The following is a 20,585-nucleotide window of genomic DNA, read 5'->3' on the forward strand; positions in this document are numbered from 1 at the left end:
ACTAGACCAAGTTGTGAGTGTTTTAACCAATGTTCATCAATGTCAATCATTTTCCTCAAATGTAGCTAAATAACAACGTTAAGGAAAAACCATGGAAAAGTTAATAAAACCGTAATGCTACATTCATCATACACAAATAAACAGCTGATAGATAGATGTTATTAAACTCCTGACTTGTACGTGACTCAAAAGTCAAAACAAGCAATTTTTAACTTTAAGTCATAAAGATATTGATGTTTACGAGTTCAGTTACAGCTGCAATAAGACAGTAAAAGTTCGATTTTGGCAACGAATCAAAAAATGCAGTTGGAGCAAAACAAAATCTAAGGTATTCGATTTGCATTTCCGATTTCTGTGTTTACCACGGAATGTGGAGCACGAAATGAATTGAGCTCAAGGTCTTAACGATTGGAAATAAGTCCTGTCTTTTAAATAATTTCTGGATTATTAGAAGTGTGCTACAGTATCCTTAGTAATGAGTTTGCTTTACGTAAAGTAATCGAAACGATAACGAAAGGAGAGCGTGTTCGGCGCTCTGACAGGTTGATTCATTCGAACCGGCCAATCATAGCGCCGGACACGCTCTCGTTTCGTTTTCGTTTAACGTAAAGCAAACTCGTACTAAGGGTACAGAACAGACTTGCATCTGACGTATGGGTTTGTGGAATATGTTTCGGTTTTTTCTTAGAGTGAGTCAGGTAGTCTATGTTTGGAAATGGTCAGCACGTTAATTTTACTGACATGAAAGTAGCTGATTCGAAAGCACAACTTCTCTCTTACTATTGCCGTACCTACTGTACAAATTAAACAAAACAAATAATAACTTCTGAATCGTATAAGGACATGAATTCCTTACCTTATTGAGTCGGGGATCTCTCAAGTGATCGATACCTCTGACTACATTGGGGCAGATTATGTTACCGGTGACCTCGTGATAGTCCCGGTTTTGCGGTACTGAGATGAGAGACGAGCTCTTCGTGAGAATTGACGCTAACGCCCTGTTTGGGCCTATAGCGCTTGTGCAACATCTGAAACAAAATTAAACTTTAATAACATGGTATAGAGTTGTAATTTAATTATACAAAATCGGTTAAATACTTGGTATTTGCACTTGATCGATATATCGATATGCAAAAAAATACAATTAATATTATAACGCTGTCATAAAAGGCAAGGAGCTACAATATTGATTAGACAAAATTACCTAACTATAGGTACCGGTAAACTATGGCAACTTTACCGGGCCCTTGGCAACTTTACCATACTATAGGTATTCGGTATAAACTCATTTATCTAAAAATCTACCCACTAGAATTCTGTTTTGTAATAGAAGTATTTTTTAGACATTAAAAGGAAATATTTACTATATTTTGCGTAGACGTAAGACTGCTATTATGCCAGTAATGGCCGTCACAATGTATGCGTGAAAATGAGCTAAAAGTTAGTTGTTCCTAAATTGTACCAAAGACCCATAGGAAATGAGATATTTCCAAAAAACCGCTTACAGAGCCTTAACTATTTGTCACAGGTGAGTGAAATTTTGATCTTGTATGTATATTATAGTTGGGATTACTGTTGTAATGTCAGCAATTGCTTTTTCTTTAATTTATTGATAAATAATCGCTTCGGTAATGTTGACACAGGTTAGGTAAAGTTGCCACGGCCTGCTTTGTGGCAACTTTACCTACAGTTAGGGTTGGCAATAAATGTTTTTTTCTTGTTTGTGTGTATGTAACCATTTTCGAATACCTAAATTTCACAGCATAATAGTGAATATCCTGGATGATAAGATATAATGTATTTAATAATACCTCTTGTTTTACAGCCAAAATGGCTCCCATGAAACAAAACCGCAGAAAACTCGGAGCTAGACACTATAAAAATTATACGGAAGTGATGTTATAATTAGCTATGGAGATAGTGAAGTCATAAAATTAAAAAGTCAAGGATTAAACATTATTTTGTAGCCTTTTTTACAATTTTAAACATAAATACTTAAAATTTTAGAACTTAATTTAGTTTAAAAGGGAATAATATTTATGTTAGAAATTTGTGCGTTTTTTTACTTTAGGTTTAAGGTTTATTAATTTTTTTTTAAATATACATGTCATAAAAAAGTTCCTCCTTTTTTGACAACCCCGAGCGTAACAAATTATTTGTATGTAAATTACGATGAAACCCGTGGCAACTTTCCCTAATGTCTGTGTAGCCGTTATCTTTATAGATTTCCTCATATTGTTTGCATTATAATACGAAGAGGTCCTAGATGAAGCCCTCTGTACCTCAACAACTCTTTAATATGCAATACACGATGAATACGGCGCGTAGGTAAAGTTGCCAAAAATTTGGTATCTTTACCCATGTTGTTTTTTCTTTACTACGGCTAAAATAAGTGTTTGTATTTAATGACGATTACGGTAAAGTGAGCCAGATAGACTACAATTCTAAATATATAGTTTTGGTTTCTATGCGTCTTATGGTTAAAAATATATTTCGTGTTTTGTTCTAAAATATGGTAAAGTTGCCATGTTTTACGGTACGCACTCGTATTTTCCCACAACTACATTTTGTAGACGTTCGTTTTCCTACATGCAGCCAGAATTCCCGATGTTTGCACATTCGCCAATGCGTCATATAACCGCAATTCGGTGTTACATAACATTTTAGTACCCAACGACAGCGTATTATAGTTTCTAGTATATTGTAATATCTAATTTAAAAATACTGTACGACTGTCCTTAACTGCTGATTTTAGATTAAACTCAAGTTTCTGTCAAAAATAAAGATTGATCCAAAGTTTTTGGATTAAGATCGGTTATTGAAATTGGCAGTAAGCCAACACAATTTCAAATTGAATACTGTTTTTCAGTCTACTGTTTTTATACAAAGTGGCTAAACGTCCAAGTCATTACATAGCATATTAGGCATAGGTAGATATTTCAAATTAAACTTTCCACTATACTAATGGAAACAAAACCATTGAAATTACTCTTCAGTTTCTTTGCAAAATCGTTTAAACATTTATATAAACAGTTTCTAATATAACAATTAAATTAGACAAGGAAAACGATCGACAACTTCACAAATAAATTCGTAGACTTAACTGGTTAACAGATCACAAATCAACTCATCATAAGTACAATCACAATCGTAAATTAACAAGTTTAATTGAAACCGAGACTCATTACTGAAACGTAATTCCAGATAAGCAGACAAATCCATCAATACGATTGATTAGGATTTGTATTCACAACATCATATGCGAACAATGAAGTGTTTCAAGCCATATGATACAAATTTTATTACCAAACATAACACAAATACTAATAACTATAAACCATAAATACTAATACTATAATACATTACATAGATACTATTGTACCTAAATAGTACCTATATTTTGTTGTATTACTCTATAGTATTCTCTATCTACAATAATTAATTAATTCTTACTACCTACAATACCTACAAAGACTAAGAAACTAATCACGATCAAGAGAACACATCCAATATCTTGAAGTAGGTGGTACTAGGTGCTAAAGCCCGAATATTGGAAACGCCTTAATGTAGTATGCCGTCTAAATCGAAAGTGGTATGGACTAGAAATAAAAGTGGAAGGATGGAGTAATCAAAGAAGGATACATAGATTGTACGAGGAATGATATGAAAGGAAGGAGAACGATGACCTGTGATAAGAAAGAATGGAAAGAGGTAAGAAAAGGGGAAAATAGAGAGATAGAATGAAACTGAGGCCGTAATAGTTAGGATATTTTAAGATGATCATAAAGTTGATTGACGTATAAATACTTGGGCAAACGTTACCAGGAAATATTTGGTATGAATTTTCAATGGCTTAATTTCCAAGACTGGTGTAGTCACCAGTTTAAAAGTTTTGGTTAGTACCAGAACACCAATTCGATAATAATGATCAACACTCATTTATATCAAACAAGAATGATGTTTGAAGAGTCATACTGTATTTCATGTTAATTGAAAAAATCTTATCTAAACGGAAAATGCGGCTTTCCCTTCTTATAAGGAACATTATCGAAGACTTGTTTCTCAACTTAGTTATGAGGAAAACTACGGCACAGCGAGCTAGCAACAACTATCGCGGTACTTTAAACGAGTTAGTTATAGTTATAACATCAAACTACGGATGAAACCGGTGCACGGTGACTCACTAGCGAAGCTGTGAGCCATGGATTTAAGAACATTCAACTCGGACTAGCGGAGATTTCCATAGCGTAACTCTGTTGAGGATATACTGCCAATAAATGTTAAAGTTTGATTGATTAGATTCTTGGGTAGGAAAAGAACCCAAAATATATCATTTTTCATGACAATATGGTCAATAAAGTGCCAAATTTCAATGAAGTCCACTACCGATCACAACAATATTAAACAAGGAAGACCCCAAAAGCGAAAGGTTAATTAACTAACCTAAATCACAATAACATCTATTGTCAAAATTCACCAGCTTATAAATGAATGTAAAAATATCCGAAGTTAAATTCCAAACTTACTGATGAAGTAGATTTAGTCTCTAGACTTGGACTAATCTATCTATCTATCTATCTAATGATATAATTGCAGAAGCAATAGCCTAAAGACTAAACCAATATTTACCAATTTAGTTAATTAAACGTGTAATTGGAATTGGAACTGTAGACTATACAATATACTCCAATTGAATACACTTTGATTAAACAGATAAATTAGGAGAAAATCCAAGCAATTTAACATTCTACATCCCAACAAAACCACTATTGAACTGTTAAATTCAATCGCAGAAACCTAAAATATTCACAAAATCGTCGCTTATTTTTTGGAACAACCTCAACCCGTTCCCATGCACTCCAGCAAACGGGATCTCCATTATTGACCAAACAAAAGAAGTAAAACCAAACCCCGATCTTTGCAAACAATGACAACTGTCTTTTATCTATTCCGCAACGAGATTCATCAGAAGATACTAAAGGAGTAGTAGGAAACAAACAATTTCTACTTCCCTCACTTGGAGACAAAACACATTGGCCACCATATATTGATAAACTTGACTAAAAAATGTAACAGGTTCATGAAAATTACTTAAAAATCGTTTGCTAAAAAGCTACTAGATATATTTCTTAACAAATATTCAGTAGCTTTCGGACGATAGAATAAAAAAACACAAAAGAGAACCTGTTTTCGTTTAGACTGGCCAAATCCGAAAAGCACCCGCTTCGTTTTAGGTTAGACATAATGGAAACTGCAGCTCTGTCTTAAACAGCTTAACGTCTGAACGTAGACTAAACGAAGAACTGATTATCGTTTTCTCCTTCATAGTGTCAATAGGTAAAAGATGACGAATGCTAACACTGATACCATCACAATAGTCGTTTAACGTTTTAACATCGATGGTAATGGAGATAGATTACCTGCAGATCAACCAGTACGTAAATTGCGCTTCGAATAGCGATTAGATAGATAAAAACCGCATATACAGTTTAATCGCCGTTGTATATAGCATCGTACGGTACGTTTACAAATCGATATACTCTCCAACTTACTTCAACGATGTCCATTTCACGTATTCTACTAAATAAAAAAACCGCTGCCAAAGTATCTTCGAAAACTCATCAATCGCGGATTAAAGTAACTGCGAACATAAGAATGCTCGATACGATAGCCTGATAGTCTGTTACTACGTACTTCACAATTTACATTTGATAATAATAATAATTCATTTCGATCTATAAAAAACATTCAAACGTTCCGAGTGCCAGACTTCTTATGATTCCTAGCAGTGTTAACGTGCCAACAGCGAATCCACAAATGAAACACAAGGTTCATGACCTCAAGCAGACGCCTCCGTCTCCAAGAATGTATTTGAGTGATGCAGTGAGCATCTGAAACATTTCCAATTCACATAACTACTAAAGAAGTCATCAGAAGATGGTAAACAAAATGTTGGCAGCCGAAATCATTACAAGATGATGATAAATTTATCAGCGAAAGCATCGCTACTTCTTTTGAATGTACGGGACATAAAATTAACAGCTAGAAAAGATTATACTCAGCTATTGAGTAAGGTATACTTCAGCCATTCAAAGTACCACGATAGACTAACAGCAGACAATATTATTGCGGTACAGACAGACGATAATACCGTACATCATCATAAAATATCACTGCAGGCATATAACAAAATGTATACGCATCTGCACACTCAAATCTCCGCGCGAAACGATAACGGCTTTAAAAATACTAGCCGTAATATCGATAATACATCGGTATAAAAAGATATCGAGTAACATACATACAGCAATGGTAATCGATAGTCGAGGAAGGAACTGATTCAATGACAACTGTGGCAGTGTCAACGTTTATTATTACATGGAACGAGCCTTGTACAAATAAACAACATGACAAATAGTAACACTAATTAACGTTTTTTTACGAAACTAGTTGTTATAATAGTTGCGTTAATAAATTGGCTGATTGGCTGGTTTTATTAGTTATACGGAACATAACGGGGATAGAGTTTGCTAGGGGCGTTGCGCACGATACTGGCTTCAGCCTTGACTGACAATACAATAGAAGTCGTAAATGGGCAAACACAGAGGAATATAGATACCATTATGGCTACAATTAGACCTGAAAACTAATGAGGACCAATAGAAATGTAGAACTAGAATATAAGGACAAAAAAATTGGTCCCGTACCAATATAGGCACATACGATTTCTGATAGGTTTAGAAGAAATAAAATAAAATGTTTATCACTGCATTACCTATTACTAGAAATTGTATGGCAAACCGCAAATCCCGTTTACGTGTCTGTCTCTAGAGTTTTGGCCCACGTCATAAACCGCGACACGCTCTATTTTCATTCCTAATCGCCATTGAAAGAAACGCTAAAATGGTTTATACAAAAAACAATGCTAAGAAAACAACGAGTCAGTTACTAGACTAACGATTAAAACATTCTGATAAATGCCTAATTTTAAACTAGTCCAACTATTTGTGATCAACTATAACGTACGTTATTACGCCCACCGAACTTTTTATTAGTCTCACAAAAACGAGGATAAATATCCCACCTTTAGGTATATACGTAATGCCCTATGGAACACCTTGAAATGAGCTCATAAACATAGGCTAACATTAAACGCGAGTAACGGTACTGCGTAAGCCGTAGCGTCAGATTGATGGCGATTTATGAGTGACTAAGGATGCGAAAAGTGCATCCTCTATCAAAAGCCCCGGCGCATCGGTCAAATGAATGAAATATGTTATGTCTATAGACTGAATTAATGGCATAAATGCTAATCGAAGTATAGAATCGTAAATCTTTAGTAGGCACTGAGTACGACAAACTTGCCGTAATCACTCTCTGAAAAACCCCATCACACATAAAAAACCTACACTTATTAAACTGTAATCTACAACCCTGTTTATCAAACGTGAACATTATGGTAAATTCTCTTATGTAGAGGAGGCTCGTAGTCAAACCCCGTGACGTTGTCGATCGCGTAATGATATTAAATGATACCTACCACAATGTAATTCACTTTTCTATTCTATATTTCTACTAGACTAGTAACTATTTAAGCCATTTGTTTATACAGATGCCAGTTGGACATTGTTGGCATGGATCTATTCAGTTAAAATTATCTGGGAGTGTGAGGTAATTGACATAATTACCACGCCCACTTCGACGTAACGTTTCGGATGGCACCAAACAAATTACGTATTTAAAAACAATGCTACGACGTTTTTATTTATTTTTTCTTTACGTTTCTGAGAAAGTCTGTTATTCATAACTGTTAACATGGTCTAGATATGATTCTTTTAAAAAAATATTTATGAATTTTAAACAGGCCAAATTCTGTGTCTGTGGTAGGCTTGTCTGTAGATTTACGTTATAATACTATGTTTATGTACATTTAATCAATCAAACTACTAACATTGATAAAGAATTTGTGTTGGTAAATATAAACAGAATAGGTTTGAGGAGATAACACTTTAATTTTCTGGCAATCGCCTTGCGGTATTTTAAAGCATAACTAGGGCTCTCACTGAAATACTTTAGTTTAATAAAATTAAAGCAAATTAGGTATTACTTGTCTGCTCTTCTTTTGTTAATCCTTAATTTGTATTAGATCTCCCTATAGATAATGAAGGCTTTTTCTATGACTCCAAGTCTTAGAGCAAAGAAGGGGCTGCTAAGGATAAAATAACATCATGTACACCATATACACAGAATGCTTGGCAACCCTATTCAAAACTCATCTATTCTGTGCCAACTCACAATAGAATGGACATACTATAATTAGACAATACTTGTTTGTTGTTGAATATTACGAATATGATAAAAGTAAATAGTTCCAGTAAAAGCCAATGACAGAGAAATATTTTTCAAGGTTGGAATAAGATTCAGGATAATGGATATTAATTTAAAAGTACTGGTTTATGCATCTACATAATATTTGGATTATTAATGGCTTTCGTTTTTTAATTTATTAATATTTCTAATTGATATTCAAGAATTTGTTTTCAATTAATCTAATGTATGAAGTTGTATTTTATCATGAAAATAATTCATCATTTTTTATTTAATAAATTGATATGTAGAATGCACTGCTTAAGCAACATTGACTCAATAACTCTGTTCAAAATTAAAAGTACCTAAATTAAAATATGAGATCTATTTTATTTTTCCATATTGCAATCTTATTGATTGATAGCTAATATTTTAGAAAAAATCTACATTAAAAAATAGGCATTTCAGCTCTAGAAGAAAACAAATAACTTTTACTTAAGACATAAATTACAAATGAATCAAATATTTAACTGATAACAATTAAGAATAAGATTTAATCAAAAATGTTAACAAATAAATCAGATATGAACTGACGCAAAAACTAGATAAGCTGCCAGTGTTATACAATGTCAAAGACAATAATAGAAAATTTTATACAGCTATATCATACACAAATTCTTCTAAAAAAAAATTAAACACATCTTGTTGAGCTTGCAAATAGACAGAACACATTTGTTTCATAAACTACGCCACTATTTACGAGGTTTTTAAGTCAGGAAAATTGAGATAATTCGTTTATTCAACAAGCAGAACAAATTGAAAGATCTCTCATTGCTCTATTCATTAGAACTTAAATTCCAGCATGTAAATATTTTTAGAGTAACGTCGGTCACAATATAATGAGACCTTGAGAGTTTTACGGCGACGATACATTTACTTCCTGTACTAACTATGTGCGAATTTTGAACTGAACGCCGAAGAACGAAAGCCAAAATCAATAACGCAGAAATAATCAGTTTTGTAATATTTAACGCGTCGCCTCTTTATAAGTATTATTTGAAATTATTATAGCTTCACTAGCGGTCGTTTTGGGCCCGTTTCATATCCATGTAGCTCACAATAATTTGTTTATAGATTCGATATAAAAAACAGCTGTCACGTTATGTAAACTCCAAAAATAAATGAAAAGGTACTCACAATAAAGATTTAGACGCAGTGGAAAACATTTTAAAAAATATGTTTCATCTACACAATTTAAACCCTCAGGAAACCGCACCGCTTTCGTGTAGTCTAATTACTGAATATTTTATTTTACTAAATAATTTCAGTAACGCCCTCCATCCATGTGGCAGTGATTTGACTGAAGCATAGACTATATAGACGAACTAAACTGAAGCTACTAGAGGTGCCGTATTACGTTCAGTAGTTCGCTGTTTACTATTGCACAACCAAAAACCTAAATAAAAATCTGAAAAAATACGTATATAAGTCATGGGTACAGTATCGAAAATAAACATAAAGTATACGAAAAGATTAATAAAATTATTCATAATATCATATTCCTCGTTTTATTTTTTGGCTTGGTTTTTCATTAAAATATTTTCCAAAACAGTGGTGGTTGAGTTGGAGGACATTTATAGTTCACATCGTTTAGCCCAGCGCAGCACAGGATGTCCCTAACAAGGTGAATAGATAATCTTATAAAGGTCGCAAGGACAAAGACGTTTAATCGCCTTAGCGGAGTAATCCAGATTTAGTCGATTATTCGATAGTGTCAAACATTTATTTGCGCTGGTAACATATCTGCAATAGTCTATGAATAAAATAAAATACATTTTCATTGACAGACAGCTGACAGTTTGAGTAGAATTGGAAAAACATTAATTCTGATCCGTCGTAGGGTAAATACTTGTTTAGATCCGAATGTGTTTCAATAAGGAAAATTCTCATAACTGATTGTGAAAAAAGCCGGTGCCATGATTCGAGAAGATGACCCTCGGTTTAGGATTACTCCATTCCAGCAAATGGCATCAGCATGTTCCGGTGCTCTTATAACCTCGTTATTCAGTGAGTTTCCACTTAAATACTGACATCCAGGAAGTCTTTACTGTCGTTAATTCTTGCCTTTGACCTTATTTGAATGTTTATTCTACAGTGACTCCCCTAGATGTTGTTAAAATTAGGCTTCAGGCGCAGCAGAAGGCGATGCTCTCAAATAAATGTTATTTGTATTGCAATGGTCTTATGGAACACATATGCCCCTGCGGAGACTCTGCTTGGATACCGAGACGAGTACATTTCAATGGCACAATGGTATGAAAAAAATAATAATATTATTTATTTTTATAAAACAATAATTATTATTGAAAAGTATAGGTAATATTACACAATCACATTATGTAAAATAACTTAGTTTTGACATAAAATAATAAATTACTTTAAAATTGTCACATAGCATTTATTTGCTCGACTTATCATAGTAAGTACTTAATGAATACTAATTGGCACACATTTAACTAATTGTTTTTTTTTTTATATTTAATTTTGATGGGTCAACATTAATTATAATCATTATAATTGTTTTTATTTATTCCAGGATGCTTTCTATAAAATAGCAAAATTAGAAGGAGTTCCTGCATTATGGTCTGGATTAAGTCCGACATTAGTCCTAGCTCTTCCGTGTACAGTAATTTATTTTGTTACATATGAACAACTGAGGTATAGGATGAAAACAAATTACAATAATTATAGTAATAAACGTAAGTAATAGTTTAATTAATTTCAAGCACATTAGTAACTCATTTAATAATTATTTTAGTCTATAATCCTACACACATAATTACATAGTAATATGTAAGTAACTATCTCAAAAATTAAGTGACCAATTACAGAAGACAAATCCACCAATTTAGGATAACCAACTTCATTTGTTAGTTGAAATGGGCGAGCTAATTTCGCTTATTTTGTTCTTGAATTGTTTGTAAAAGTCCAGGGAAGGTTAAAAGGTGAGAAAAGCACAGCTAGTCTTACAATAATTCAATAATGAAGACTAGCACAGATGGAAGACATGAAACAGTACATATTATTATGACATAATTTACTGACACATACATAATAACAACAGGCACATAATTGAACCAACCTGTCAAGTTTTTAGCCTTGACTTCAAGGTCGGAGGTAACTCTAATAAACATGTGTAGTTAAATGATTTGGTAATATTTTTTACTTGTTTTCATGATGATATGGCAATTTTTGGATAGCCAATGCATAAGTCAAACTTTTTCATAATTGATAAAATACCTAAACCTCTCAATTTATACTCAAAAGTTAATTGCTTCAAAATGTTTCTAATTCAATTCAGTTCTTAATTTTTGTTGTAATTAATCATAATTTTAAAATTCTATTTTTTAAACATATTTAATTCGGCTGAAATGAAACAGGAATCTTGATTTCAAATAATTGTCTGGTTTTCTTTTGAATGTAAAATTAGATATCTGTGCTAATAGAATAATCATTTATATAATCTTATTACTTATCTCTCTAGGTTCATCCCTTATGTAATAATTATCAATTTATAAACCCGAGCTAATACCTATCAGCTGTCATGAAAATGTCACATGAGTATCATAAAGTCAACAAATTTATTTTTAAAGTGAATCTAAATGTTGGTCTATTAATGTTACAGCGGGACAACCAATGTGGATACCAATGTTTGCAGGAGCAACAGCCAGAACGATAGCCGTTACAATTGTCAGTCCTCTAGAACTTATAAGAACAAAAATGCAATCGAAAAAGCTGAGTTACGCAGGTACTGTCCAACTTCCTATGCCTTACTCCAATAGACAACTCGGAATTAATTCTTTACACAAATTTTGTTTATCCTATCATAAATAAACATTTAATTGTTTATTCTCACTTAGTGCAGTTTTGAATAGTAATAACAAAATTATAATATCTGTGCCCAGCAAAATTAAGTATTGTTCTAGTATGTAATTTGTAATTTAGAAAGCAAATATGAACTACATTTCTATTACAATGTTCACTTATTGTAAAGTAAACCATAATATTTATTAATAGATTTATAAGAGTGATTACAAGCATGATTAAGGAACTTTGAACCCTGTAAATGCTCTACATTAGTCACGTATTTGATAACCGACTTTTTATGGATAATTGAGAATCTAAACATAAACAGTATTTATCTATCAATAAAAGTATAAACCTGATAAATGTCGCAAGAAGCCGCTGAAACTTCTGTGTTCAGCGATGAAAATCTTGTGTTTAATAATGGTGATATGGAAAAGAAAATAATGCAAATATTTCGTTTTTAATCAATAATAGTACATACTGGGTGTAAGGAAAACGCTCTCGAAGCCAAAAGACTTTTGCTTTATTATACGAACACAGTTTAATAACAATAACCATTCACCAAATGGTTAATGTATTAGTGATTTAGTATTTTTCAAAACCGCAATGTACAGCGTACAGAATTTAAGGTAAACGACATCGCACGCGCGCGCAATTTTCATACCTACCGTACCGCCCGCACGATCCAGCGGCGCGGCGGGCGGTACGGTGAAACACGCGCCTATTCATCCAATACGTAGGTATAGGTTGAAGCGTATTGTTTACTGTAAAACACTTACCTAGCTAAATCCTTTGCGATCGAACAAGGTGGGGCTCGAATTGTGCCCCATTCATCTCGATGCAGAGGCGGGCTCGGCGATATGTTTCCGCATGAAGACGGGGCATCAAAGTTGGGTCTTCATTAGAATGCTCACGTAACTGATTGAATACGTCTATTAGTCTTTGCCGCATTTCATCCGCACTAGAACACTCGCGGTCGAACACTCTTTCCTTAACGTATCCCCACAAAAAAAAGTCTAAGGGGGTTAGATCGGGCGAACGGGGTGGCCAAGCTTGTGGCCCTAGCCTGCCGATCCACCGGTCTTCCAACATCACCGAGAGACGCTCACGGACAGCTGGTCGCCCACCACCTGACGCAGCGGGAGCAATCGGGCGATTTTCTAGAACTCGTTGGAATGCTGCCGTTATTATACGAGAATCAGAGGGATGCCGCACGTTTGGATGTCTTTCCCGGTAAATCCTTAATGCAAGGGAAGCATTACCCCGGGCCTCGCCTAAACACATCAACATGTTGCCGTATTCACGAGCACTGTACACGTACGGTTGTGGCATTGTTAAACAACACGAACACAAACTTAACAACACGAACACAAACTTAACAATAACTAACAAGAAACTTAACAATAACTAAAAAGAAACTTAACAATTAACTAACAATAACAACAAAACTGTAATTTTAATCTAAAAACGTAACCGGAACAAAATTAGGCGCGTCTACGTAATTCGCAAGGAAATACTGACTTTAAAACTGTTGCACGGTTGCACAAGTACCAACAGTGTTGCCAGTTTATTTTTATGTAAATAATACTTAGACGAAATAAAAAAACAAAAAATACCTTGTTGCGAGGTCTTGATTTTTACCCCATGACCTACTACTGATGAACTTGAGAAAAACTATCTTAATAGTTACTTGATTCATAATAGTTTTTGCACACTTAAGAAATAAAGAAGAAACAAATGCAAATTTTAATACAAAAATTCAAATAAAAGTGGCAACATTGCTCGAACTTCCCCGAAAAGATCTACCCGGTGGCGGCGCGGTGTCGGCGCCATCTTCTTGTTCAAAGATCAATAAATTGCAGACACTCCTCTTGCTTCCTTTGTCTGCTACTGTTTTATTCGTCTTTAATTACGTTTCTCAGTTATTTTATCTTTAATAAGTTAATTAATAAAGAATCAAACTAAATGCATGAACGTGTGAAGGCTTCTTAGTAGTGAAGCAAAACGGACTAAATTGATACCTACTATCGCTACCTAACGGTACTGGACGTTAGGGATAAAACTATCTCAGTGTCACTTATACGGCATGTTGGTATGTTACTTAAGGTAAGCAAAATGTTTTGATTTGTAGTTCGTTTAGAAAGATGATTTAATGATTACATAATAATTAAATGATTGAATGATGATTAAATAATAAATCAGAATAGTGAAGTTAAAAAAACTTAAAAACAAAAAACGAACTTACGTAAAATAATAAAACAAAATGTTAGCAGTGTAGGCATAATGCATGTTTAATCATTATTGTCACTTCTGTTTTATTTTAGGCGCGTCGGCTTGGCGCTTGACGTTTGCGTATGTAGTAGTGTAGGGCTCGCCCACGCACACATAGTCTGTACCGCTGTGCCTACTACGTGCAACAAAGTATTGCGCGGTCGAGTTAGTTGACCCGTGGCTTCACAGCTGATTGAATTAATTTACATTGCGTTTTGAAAAATAATTACTGAATATGGTTTTTTTTATTGCGATTCTATTTCTTTGTATGTATCAAAGGCTAGTGACCTAAAAAAAACCGAAAAAAAAGTGTAAAAAATTGGTTTTTTTTTCGCGTTTTTTTTGGTGCCTTCGTATCAGTAATCACCAGCACTATCGCCTGTTTTTGTTTTCGGAAGCGTTTCCCTTACACCCGTTATACTATATTGTTTAATTATTATACATAATATATTTTTATTTATTTATACAAATAATCAAAAAAAGTACCACATTAATTTCAGATATAATGTCCGCATTACGGCAAGTTATAAAATATGAAGGCTATAAAGGACTCTTTCGTGGACTCGGCTCTACATTGTTGAGAGATGTACCATTCTCAGGTAATTTACATAAGTACATAAATTCTTTAACAATAGCTACTTTCAACGCCATTTGTAAACTATTCTTCTTCCATTTTAAATAGAATAACTTGAGGAAACATATGTTTTCTCATAATTATCCTTGTTCTTTTGTTTATTCATACTAATGATATCATCTTTACATGAGAAATTCATTAATGAAGACATGATGCATGAATAAAATGTGGTTATTCAACATGTACAATAACTATTATTGAATGATTCAATAAGTAATGGTATTAAGAGAGAAGTTTAGATGCCCACTAATAATTTTGTATCGATTTATTACAGGTTTATACTGGACCACATTTGAGACAACAAAGAACTTATTTAACAAACCGGACTCGGAAAAGAATACATTTTTGTTTAATTTCTTATGTGGATCTGTCGCAGGCAGTGTAAGTTACTTATTAATTACTATTACAAACGTGGACTTAATGATCAATTCCATATGTGTTGTCCATGTTCCAATTCCAATACCATATATTTTTTTATATTATTTTTTAAAGAGATTTAATCTTTTCTCGATAAGTGTTCAATTTCAAAATACCTAACATTATATATTATTATAAGGGATATATATAAGGGATATTAAACTCTAAACTAAAAAAACCATATTCATTGAGATTATAAATATAAATGTCTAGAGATTACTCTGATATCAGAGCCATTGGGGGGAACAGATAAGATTAGAAGTTGTTGTTAAGTGTTAGTTGTATTTTATCATCGTCTGTTTCAGATTGCGGCTTTAGTAACACTTCCATTTGACGTTGTCAAAACACATCAACAAATAGAATTAGGTGAAAAAGAAATCTATACAGGTTGGCAACATTTTATTTGTTTATGCTTCCATCAAACTAATCTGAGCCTCTAGCCAATTGCCACTTAGCGCTTGTCTAAAAAGTGAGTAGAAATCTAAATTATACGGGAATGATACTTGTGACACTTAACAGTGTCATTCCTAAATTTGTCTAAAAAGTTAGTAAAAATCTAAATTATACGGGATTGACACTTATTAGTGTCATTCCTAAAGTCTAAAAAGTTAGTAGAAATCTAAATTATACAGGATTGATATTTGATACTTGTGACACTTATCAGTGTCATTCCTAAATTTGTCTAAAAAGTGAGTAGAAATCTAAATTATACAGGATTGATACTTGTGACACTTTTCAGTGTCATTCCTAAATTTGTCTAAAAAGTGAGTAGAAATCTAAATTATACGGGAATGATACTTGTGACACTTATCAGTGTCATTCCTAAATTTGTCTAAAAAGTTAGTAAAAATCTAAATTATACAGGATTGATATTTGATACTTGTGACACTTATCAGTGTCATTCCTAAATTTGTCTAAAAAGTTAGTAGAAATCTAAATTATACAGGATTGATACTTGTGACACTTATCAGTGTCATTCCTAAATTTGTCTAAAAAGTGAGTAGAAATCTAAATTATACAGGATTGATACTTGTGACACTTTTCAGTGTCATTCCTAAATTTGTCTAAAAAGTGAGTAGAAATCTAAATTATACGGGATTGATACTTGTGACACTTATCAGTGTCATTCCTAAAGTCTAAAAAGTGAGTAGAAATCTAAATTATACGGGATTGATATTTGTTACTTGTGACACTTATCAGTGTCATTCCTAAATTTGTCTAAAAAGTGAGTAGAAATCTAAATTATACAGGATTGATACTTGTGACACTTTTCAGTGTCATTCCTAAATTTGTCTAAAAAGTGAGTGGAAAATCTAAATTATACGGGATTGATACCCACAGGTATCAATCCCGTATAATTTAGACTTTAGGAATGACACCGATAAGTGTCACAACACTTATCGGTGTCATTCCTAAAGTCTAAAAAGTGAGTAGAAATCTAAATTATACGGGATTGATACTTGTGACACTTATCAGTGTCATTCCTAAAGTCTAAAAAGTGAGTGGGAATCTAAATTATACGGGATTGATACTTGTGACACTTATCAGTGTCATTCCTAAAGTCTAAAAAGTGAGATCTAAATTATACGGGATTGATACTTGTGACACTTACCAGTGTAATTCCTAAATTTGTCTAAAAAGTGAGTAGAAATCTAGACTATACGGGATTGATACTCGTGTCATTTATCAGTGTCATTCCTAAAGTCTAAAAAGTTAGTAGAAATCTAAATTATACGGGATTGATACTTGTGACCCTTATCATTGTCATTCCTAAAGTCTAAAGAGTGAGATCTAAATTATACAGGATTGATACTTGTGACACTTATCAGTGTCATTCCTAAAGTCTAAAAAGTTAGTAGAAATCTAAATTATACGGGATTGATACTTGTGACACTTATGAGTGTCAATCCCATGATTTTTTGGCTAGCCAAACGCAAGCGCTAAAGTGGCATATGGCTACAGGCTCCAGGTGACTCCAGGTGACCTAAATAAAAATTAAATCAGAGAATATCCATACTCATAAATAATTTTTTTAACAGAATACACAGTAAAGCTTGTGGCACCATCGTAATGCTTTTGTTAACACTCCCTAGAGCTAAATGTAATATATTGTATAATATATTATTATTGTAATTTATTTTCCATCGTATTCATCTGCTTTATCACCTGTCTGATACATAAATTATGTGTATGACTTATCTATGTACTCATGTAGTTTGCAGATTGTATTTATCTTTGTTTTTGTTGATGTGTTTACTGTTTCAGATGGTAAAGTCCATCAAAGAGCTTCAAATATGAAGGATATAGCGCACACTATATACACCAAACATGGCTTTAAAGGATTGTTCACTGGTTTCCTGCCACGAATATTCAAAGTGGCACCAGCATGTGCAATTATGATTGCAACCTTCGAATATGGAAAACAGTTTTTCCAAACATATAACACCCAGAAATATAAGGAAAAAATGCAAAGGTAGATAGTTCAATTCCTATTTTTTTGTACTAGTTCTACGTAAAAATGTTTTGTTTTCCATTTTGGTCTGGCTCAGTCTTAGAGGCTCTTATTACTGTATGTTACTAGACTACTCCTTTATACTTTTAAAAATACAGTGTCACCCTAAGAAAATATTGTTCCACTTGACTACGGAATTCAGACACATAGAAAATAAGAATAAATGCAGGATGCTTTGTTTACTGTATTTTCACTATTCCTATGAAACTTAATTTCAGTAAAGGAATAGAAATCACAATAATTAAAACTACAGATTGATAAATGGACTTAAAAGATTAAGGTATTTTAAAATGTAGTTAGGTTAATTTTACCGATCTGGATAGTTTTTAGCTCATATGATATCTTTGGATAGTTATTTTCTAAACTTACTTTAGATGTATTTAATAAAACCAGCTTATCATCTGACTTATCTTTTATATGTGGATCACAACTACTTGTATTAGATGTAAATAACAAAAGATTTTTAGTAGGTAATTGTTGTAGATTTTGACTGTGGTAAAATTAGTTAAATTTCTTTTAAATTTTTTATACTGACATTTTTTTTAATAAATTTCAGGCACCAAGAAATAGTGTTGATGACCCAAACATCAGCCAAAAATGATTATTCGTAATACAACAAATGGAAACTATCAATGTTTAGTAAAATATTAGAATATGATAAATGTGATAGAACTGTAGTACAGTTTAAGTATTTTATGGCTGTTCATATTGTTTACGGTTACCAAATGTACACTAACTTTTAAAAGTACCATTTACAATTGGTATGTAGTTAAAATAATATTTTTTTTCGAATGTTGTCAACTTAGTACACGCTAATGCATATTTTTAGGAATTAATGTTAGGATGACAATTTGCAAGTAATACACTATCATATACCTTAAGTATTGAATGAAGGAACCAGTGGGTTCTATATTCACATTATTTCTTAGTATGGGAAAAATAAATAAAGTATGAGAAAAATAAATAAAGTATGAGAAAAATAAATAAAGTATGAGAAAAATAAATAAAGTATGAGAAAAATAAATAATATTAAATTGAATAGGTATATTAGTGACCAGTCAGTCCTTACGCTAATTTTAATTGAATATTATTAATAGTATAATTTAAACTGTCTGTTGTTGATACAAATGTTTTTGATTATTGTTTTCTTTTTTTGTTTTATTATTATATTTTATTTTATTTTGTATACTTGGAAACTATGTAAATATGACAACAGAAATTACGGTTTGTAAATATTTTTCCAATGACTTTGTAAATAGTATGGAATAAACTATTGTTATATTTTAATGCTTTATTTTATTTACACCAAATAGGTTAAAACAAATCCTTCACATTGGTGGTGACTTGCATGACATAAAGGATCAAACAATATTATAGGTAGTTGTCTTGATAGTAACGGTACCTAGTTCATCTAAAAGAAAAATATTAGTAAAGGTGGATATTAATATCGGAAGTCTTACTTTTTTTGTGTTGATAAGTCTGTGTTTGACCACCAACCTGCTTTCTGCCAGAGTGGCAAAAGTTCTGGTTTTCTATTGGTGGCATAGTCGCAAGTGTCACTGTCAAGCAGTTAGTGATGGGTTTATTTTTGTTTACAAACAAATGTTTATTACAAATAATACTCTTCTCACTTGTCCTGAAAGCTTTTATTAGATCATCAATTATCTCATACTAGCTCTGTATAAGTACAAAAATATTAATTTAGCACTTAATATTAACTCTAGTCAGTCAGTATATGAGAGTAGAAAATACAATTGTGTCTCATATAGATATGCATCTCAACATATGCTATTGGCTTTCATACAATTTGGCTTGGATTCAATTTCCACCTAAAATACTTGTATGATTAACATGTCGATTTCCAACATGTACAATGTGTGATAGTTAACACATTTATCCAGTAGGACCTACTACCTACTGAGTAGGTTGAAGTAAAAACTAACTTATAAGAATTACTGATACCTACCTACAACAGTCAATATAACTAAGCTGAGGCTGAATTTACTCAAATAAAACAAAGATAAAGGAAATAAACTTATTTATTACATGTTATTCTTAAAGTTATTAGTGAACAATAGACCCCAACGGTTCTGCTTTGATATTTCCCAGGTCTAGTCTGCTGTCTATTGATTCATCTATTTGACCAACGATTGCTACATTGTCACCGCGTATTATGTGAAGTCCAAGCACCACCTGCGCCACACCAGACGAAGAAGAAAACACTCTTTCGTGCGATTCATCCAATATTATATTAATAGTTTGGTCAAATCCTTTTAAAGTTCCAATAAAGTTTCGACCGTCAGAAGTTATCACTGACACTGTTTGGTTCACATAATTTTCTAGTCCCGAAGCCATTGTAGTACAATATGACTTGCGATTTCAATATAAATTACTAGTGACTTTTGTACTATTAGTTAATGATAAAATATTATCGTTTGAACACCATTTAGCACGCCGTTAAACAAAACATGTCTAAAATGTGACATTGACAATAGGATTAGGTAGGATTGGCAGTTTGGCAGTACCTATGTCTAGTGAGTGACGCCCGACGCCTATTCTTTTTTGCATTGGCAATGA

The 20,585-nt window shown here is 32.7% G+C and overlaps 3 protein-coding genes across 9 annotated transcripts in view; 1 reads left to right on the plus strand and 2 right to left on the minus strand.

The window, feature by feature from the left end:
• Nucleotides 1-9,694, minus strand: part of LOC118281602 (NADP-dependent malic enzyme-like) — a 30,576-nt gene extending 20,882 nt beyond the window's left edge. The window contains exons 1-2 of one of the 5 annotated variants that reach the window (XM_050706781.1): nucleotides 9,505-9,694; nucleotides 857-1,028 (exon numbers count right to left, since the gene is read on the minus strand). In XM_050706781.1, the coding sequence (XP_050562738.1) occupies nucleotides 857-1,028; nucleotides 9,505-9,533 (201 nt within the window). In that variant the 5' untranslated portion in view covers nucleotides 9,534-9,694. Of the gene's footprint in view, nucleotides 1-856; nucleotides 1,029-5,184; nucleotides 5,277-9,504 lie in introns of those variants that run through there. The other 4 variants (XM_050706780.1, XM_050706778.1, XM_050706777.1 and 1 more) reach the window with 4 other exon arrangements.
• Nucleotides 9,695-10,139: 445 nt separating this feature from the next.
• Nucleotides 10,140-19,295, plus strand: LOC118281611 (probable mitochondrial glutathione transporter SLC25A40). 3 transcript variants are annotated; one of them, XM_035602230.2, is made up of 10 exons: nucleotides 10,140-10,374; nucleotides 10,463-10,620; nucleotides 10,904-11,066; nucleotides 11,993-12,115; nucleotides 14,946-15,044; nucleotides 15,354-15,460; nucleotides 15,802-15,883; nucleotides 17,762-17,969; nucleotides 18,227-18,288; nucleotides 18,565-19,295. In XM_035602230.2, exons 1-9 carry the CDS (start codon nucleotides 10,284-10,286, stop codon nucleotides 18,264-18,266), a joined length of 1,071 nt encoding a protein of 356 aa, XP_035458123.1. In that variant the 5' UTR covers nucleotides 10,140-10,283; the 3' UTR covers nucleotides 18,267-18,288; nucleotides 18,565-19,295. The 3 variants fall into 3 exon arrangements, with proteins under 3 accessions (XP_035458123.1, XP_035458122.1, XP_035458121.1); XM_035602229.2 differs by lacking the exon at nucleotides 18,227-18,288 and having other exon boundaries at nucleotides 17,771-17,969; XM_035602228.2 differs by lacking the exon at nucleotides 18,227-18,288 and having other exon boundaries at nucleotides 10,141-10,374.
• Nucleotides 19,296-20,031: 736 nt separating this feature from the next.
• On the minus strand, nucleotides 20,032-20,521 carry LOC118281608 (U6 snRNA-associated Sm-like protein LSm8). The gene has a single exon (XM_035602225.2). It carries the CDS (start codon nucleotides 20,361-20,363, stop codon nucleotides 20,073-20,075), a length of 291 nt encoding a protein of 96 aa, XP_035458118.1. The 5' UTR covers nucleotides 20,364-20,521; the 3' UTR covers nucleotides 20,032-20,072.
• Nucleotides 20,522-20,585: the final 64 nt, after the last annotated feature.

Source organism: Spodoptera frugiperda, chromosome 30 (genome assembly GCF_023101765.2).
Source record: "Spodoptera frugiperda isolate SF20-4 chromosome 30, AGI-APGP_CSIRO_Sfru_2.0, whole genome shotgun sequence".
Taxonomy (NCBI): Eukaryota; Metazoa; Arthropoda; class Insecta; order Lepidoptera; family Noctuidae; genus Spodoptera; species Spodoptera frugiperda.

Excerpts from the sequence above, each read along its gene's own strand:
- LOC118281611 (XM_035602228.2), top strand. The coding sequence starts at position 10,284 with ATGATTCGAGAAGATGACCCTCGGTTTAGGATTACTCCATTCCAGCAA. Across the intron at positions 10,621-10,903 it reads TACATTTCAATGGCACAATG|GATGCTTTCTATAAAATAGC; the intron begins GTATGAAAAAAA and ends TATTTATTCCAG. Across the intron at positions 12,116-14,945 it reads GAAAAAGCTGAGTTACGCAG|ATATAATGTCCGCATTACGG; the intron begins GTACTGTCCAAC and ends CATTAATTTCAG.
- LOC118281608 (XM_035602225.2), bottom strand. The coding sequence starts at position 20,363 with ATGGCTTCGGGACTAGAAAATTATGTGAACCAAACAGTGTCAGTGATA.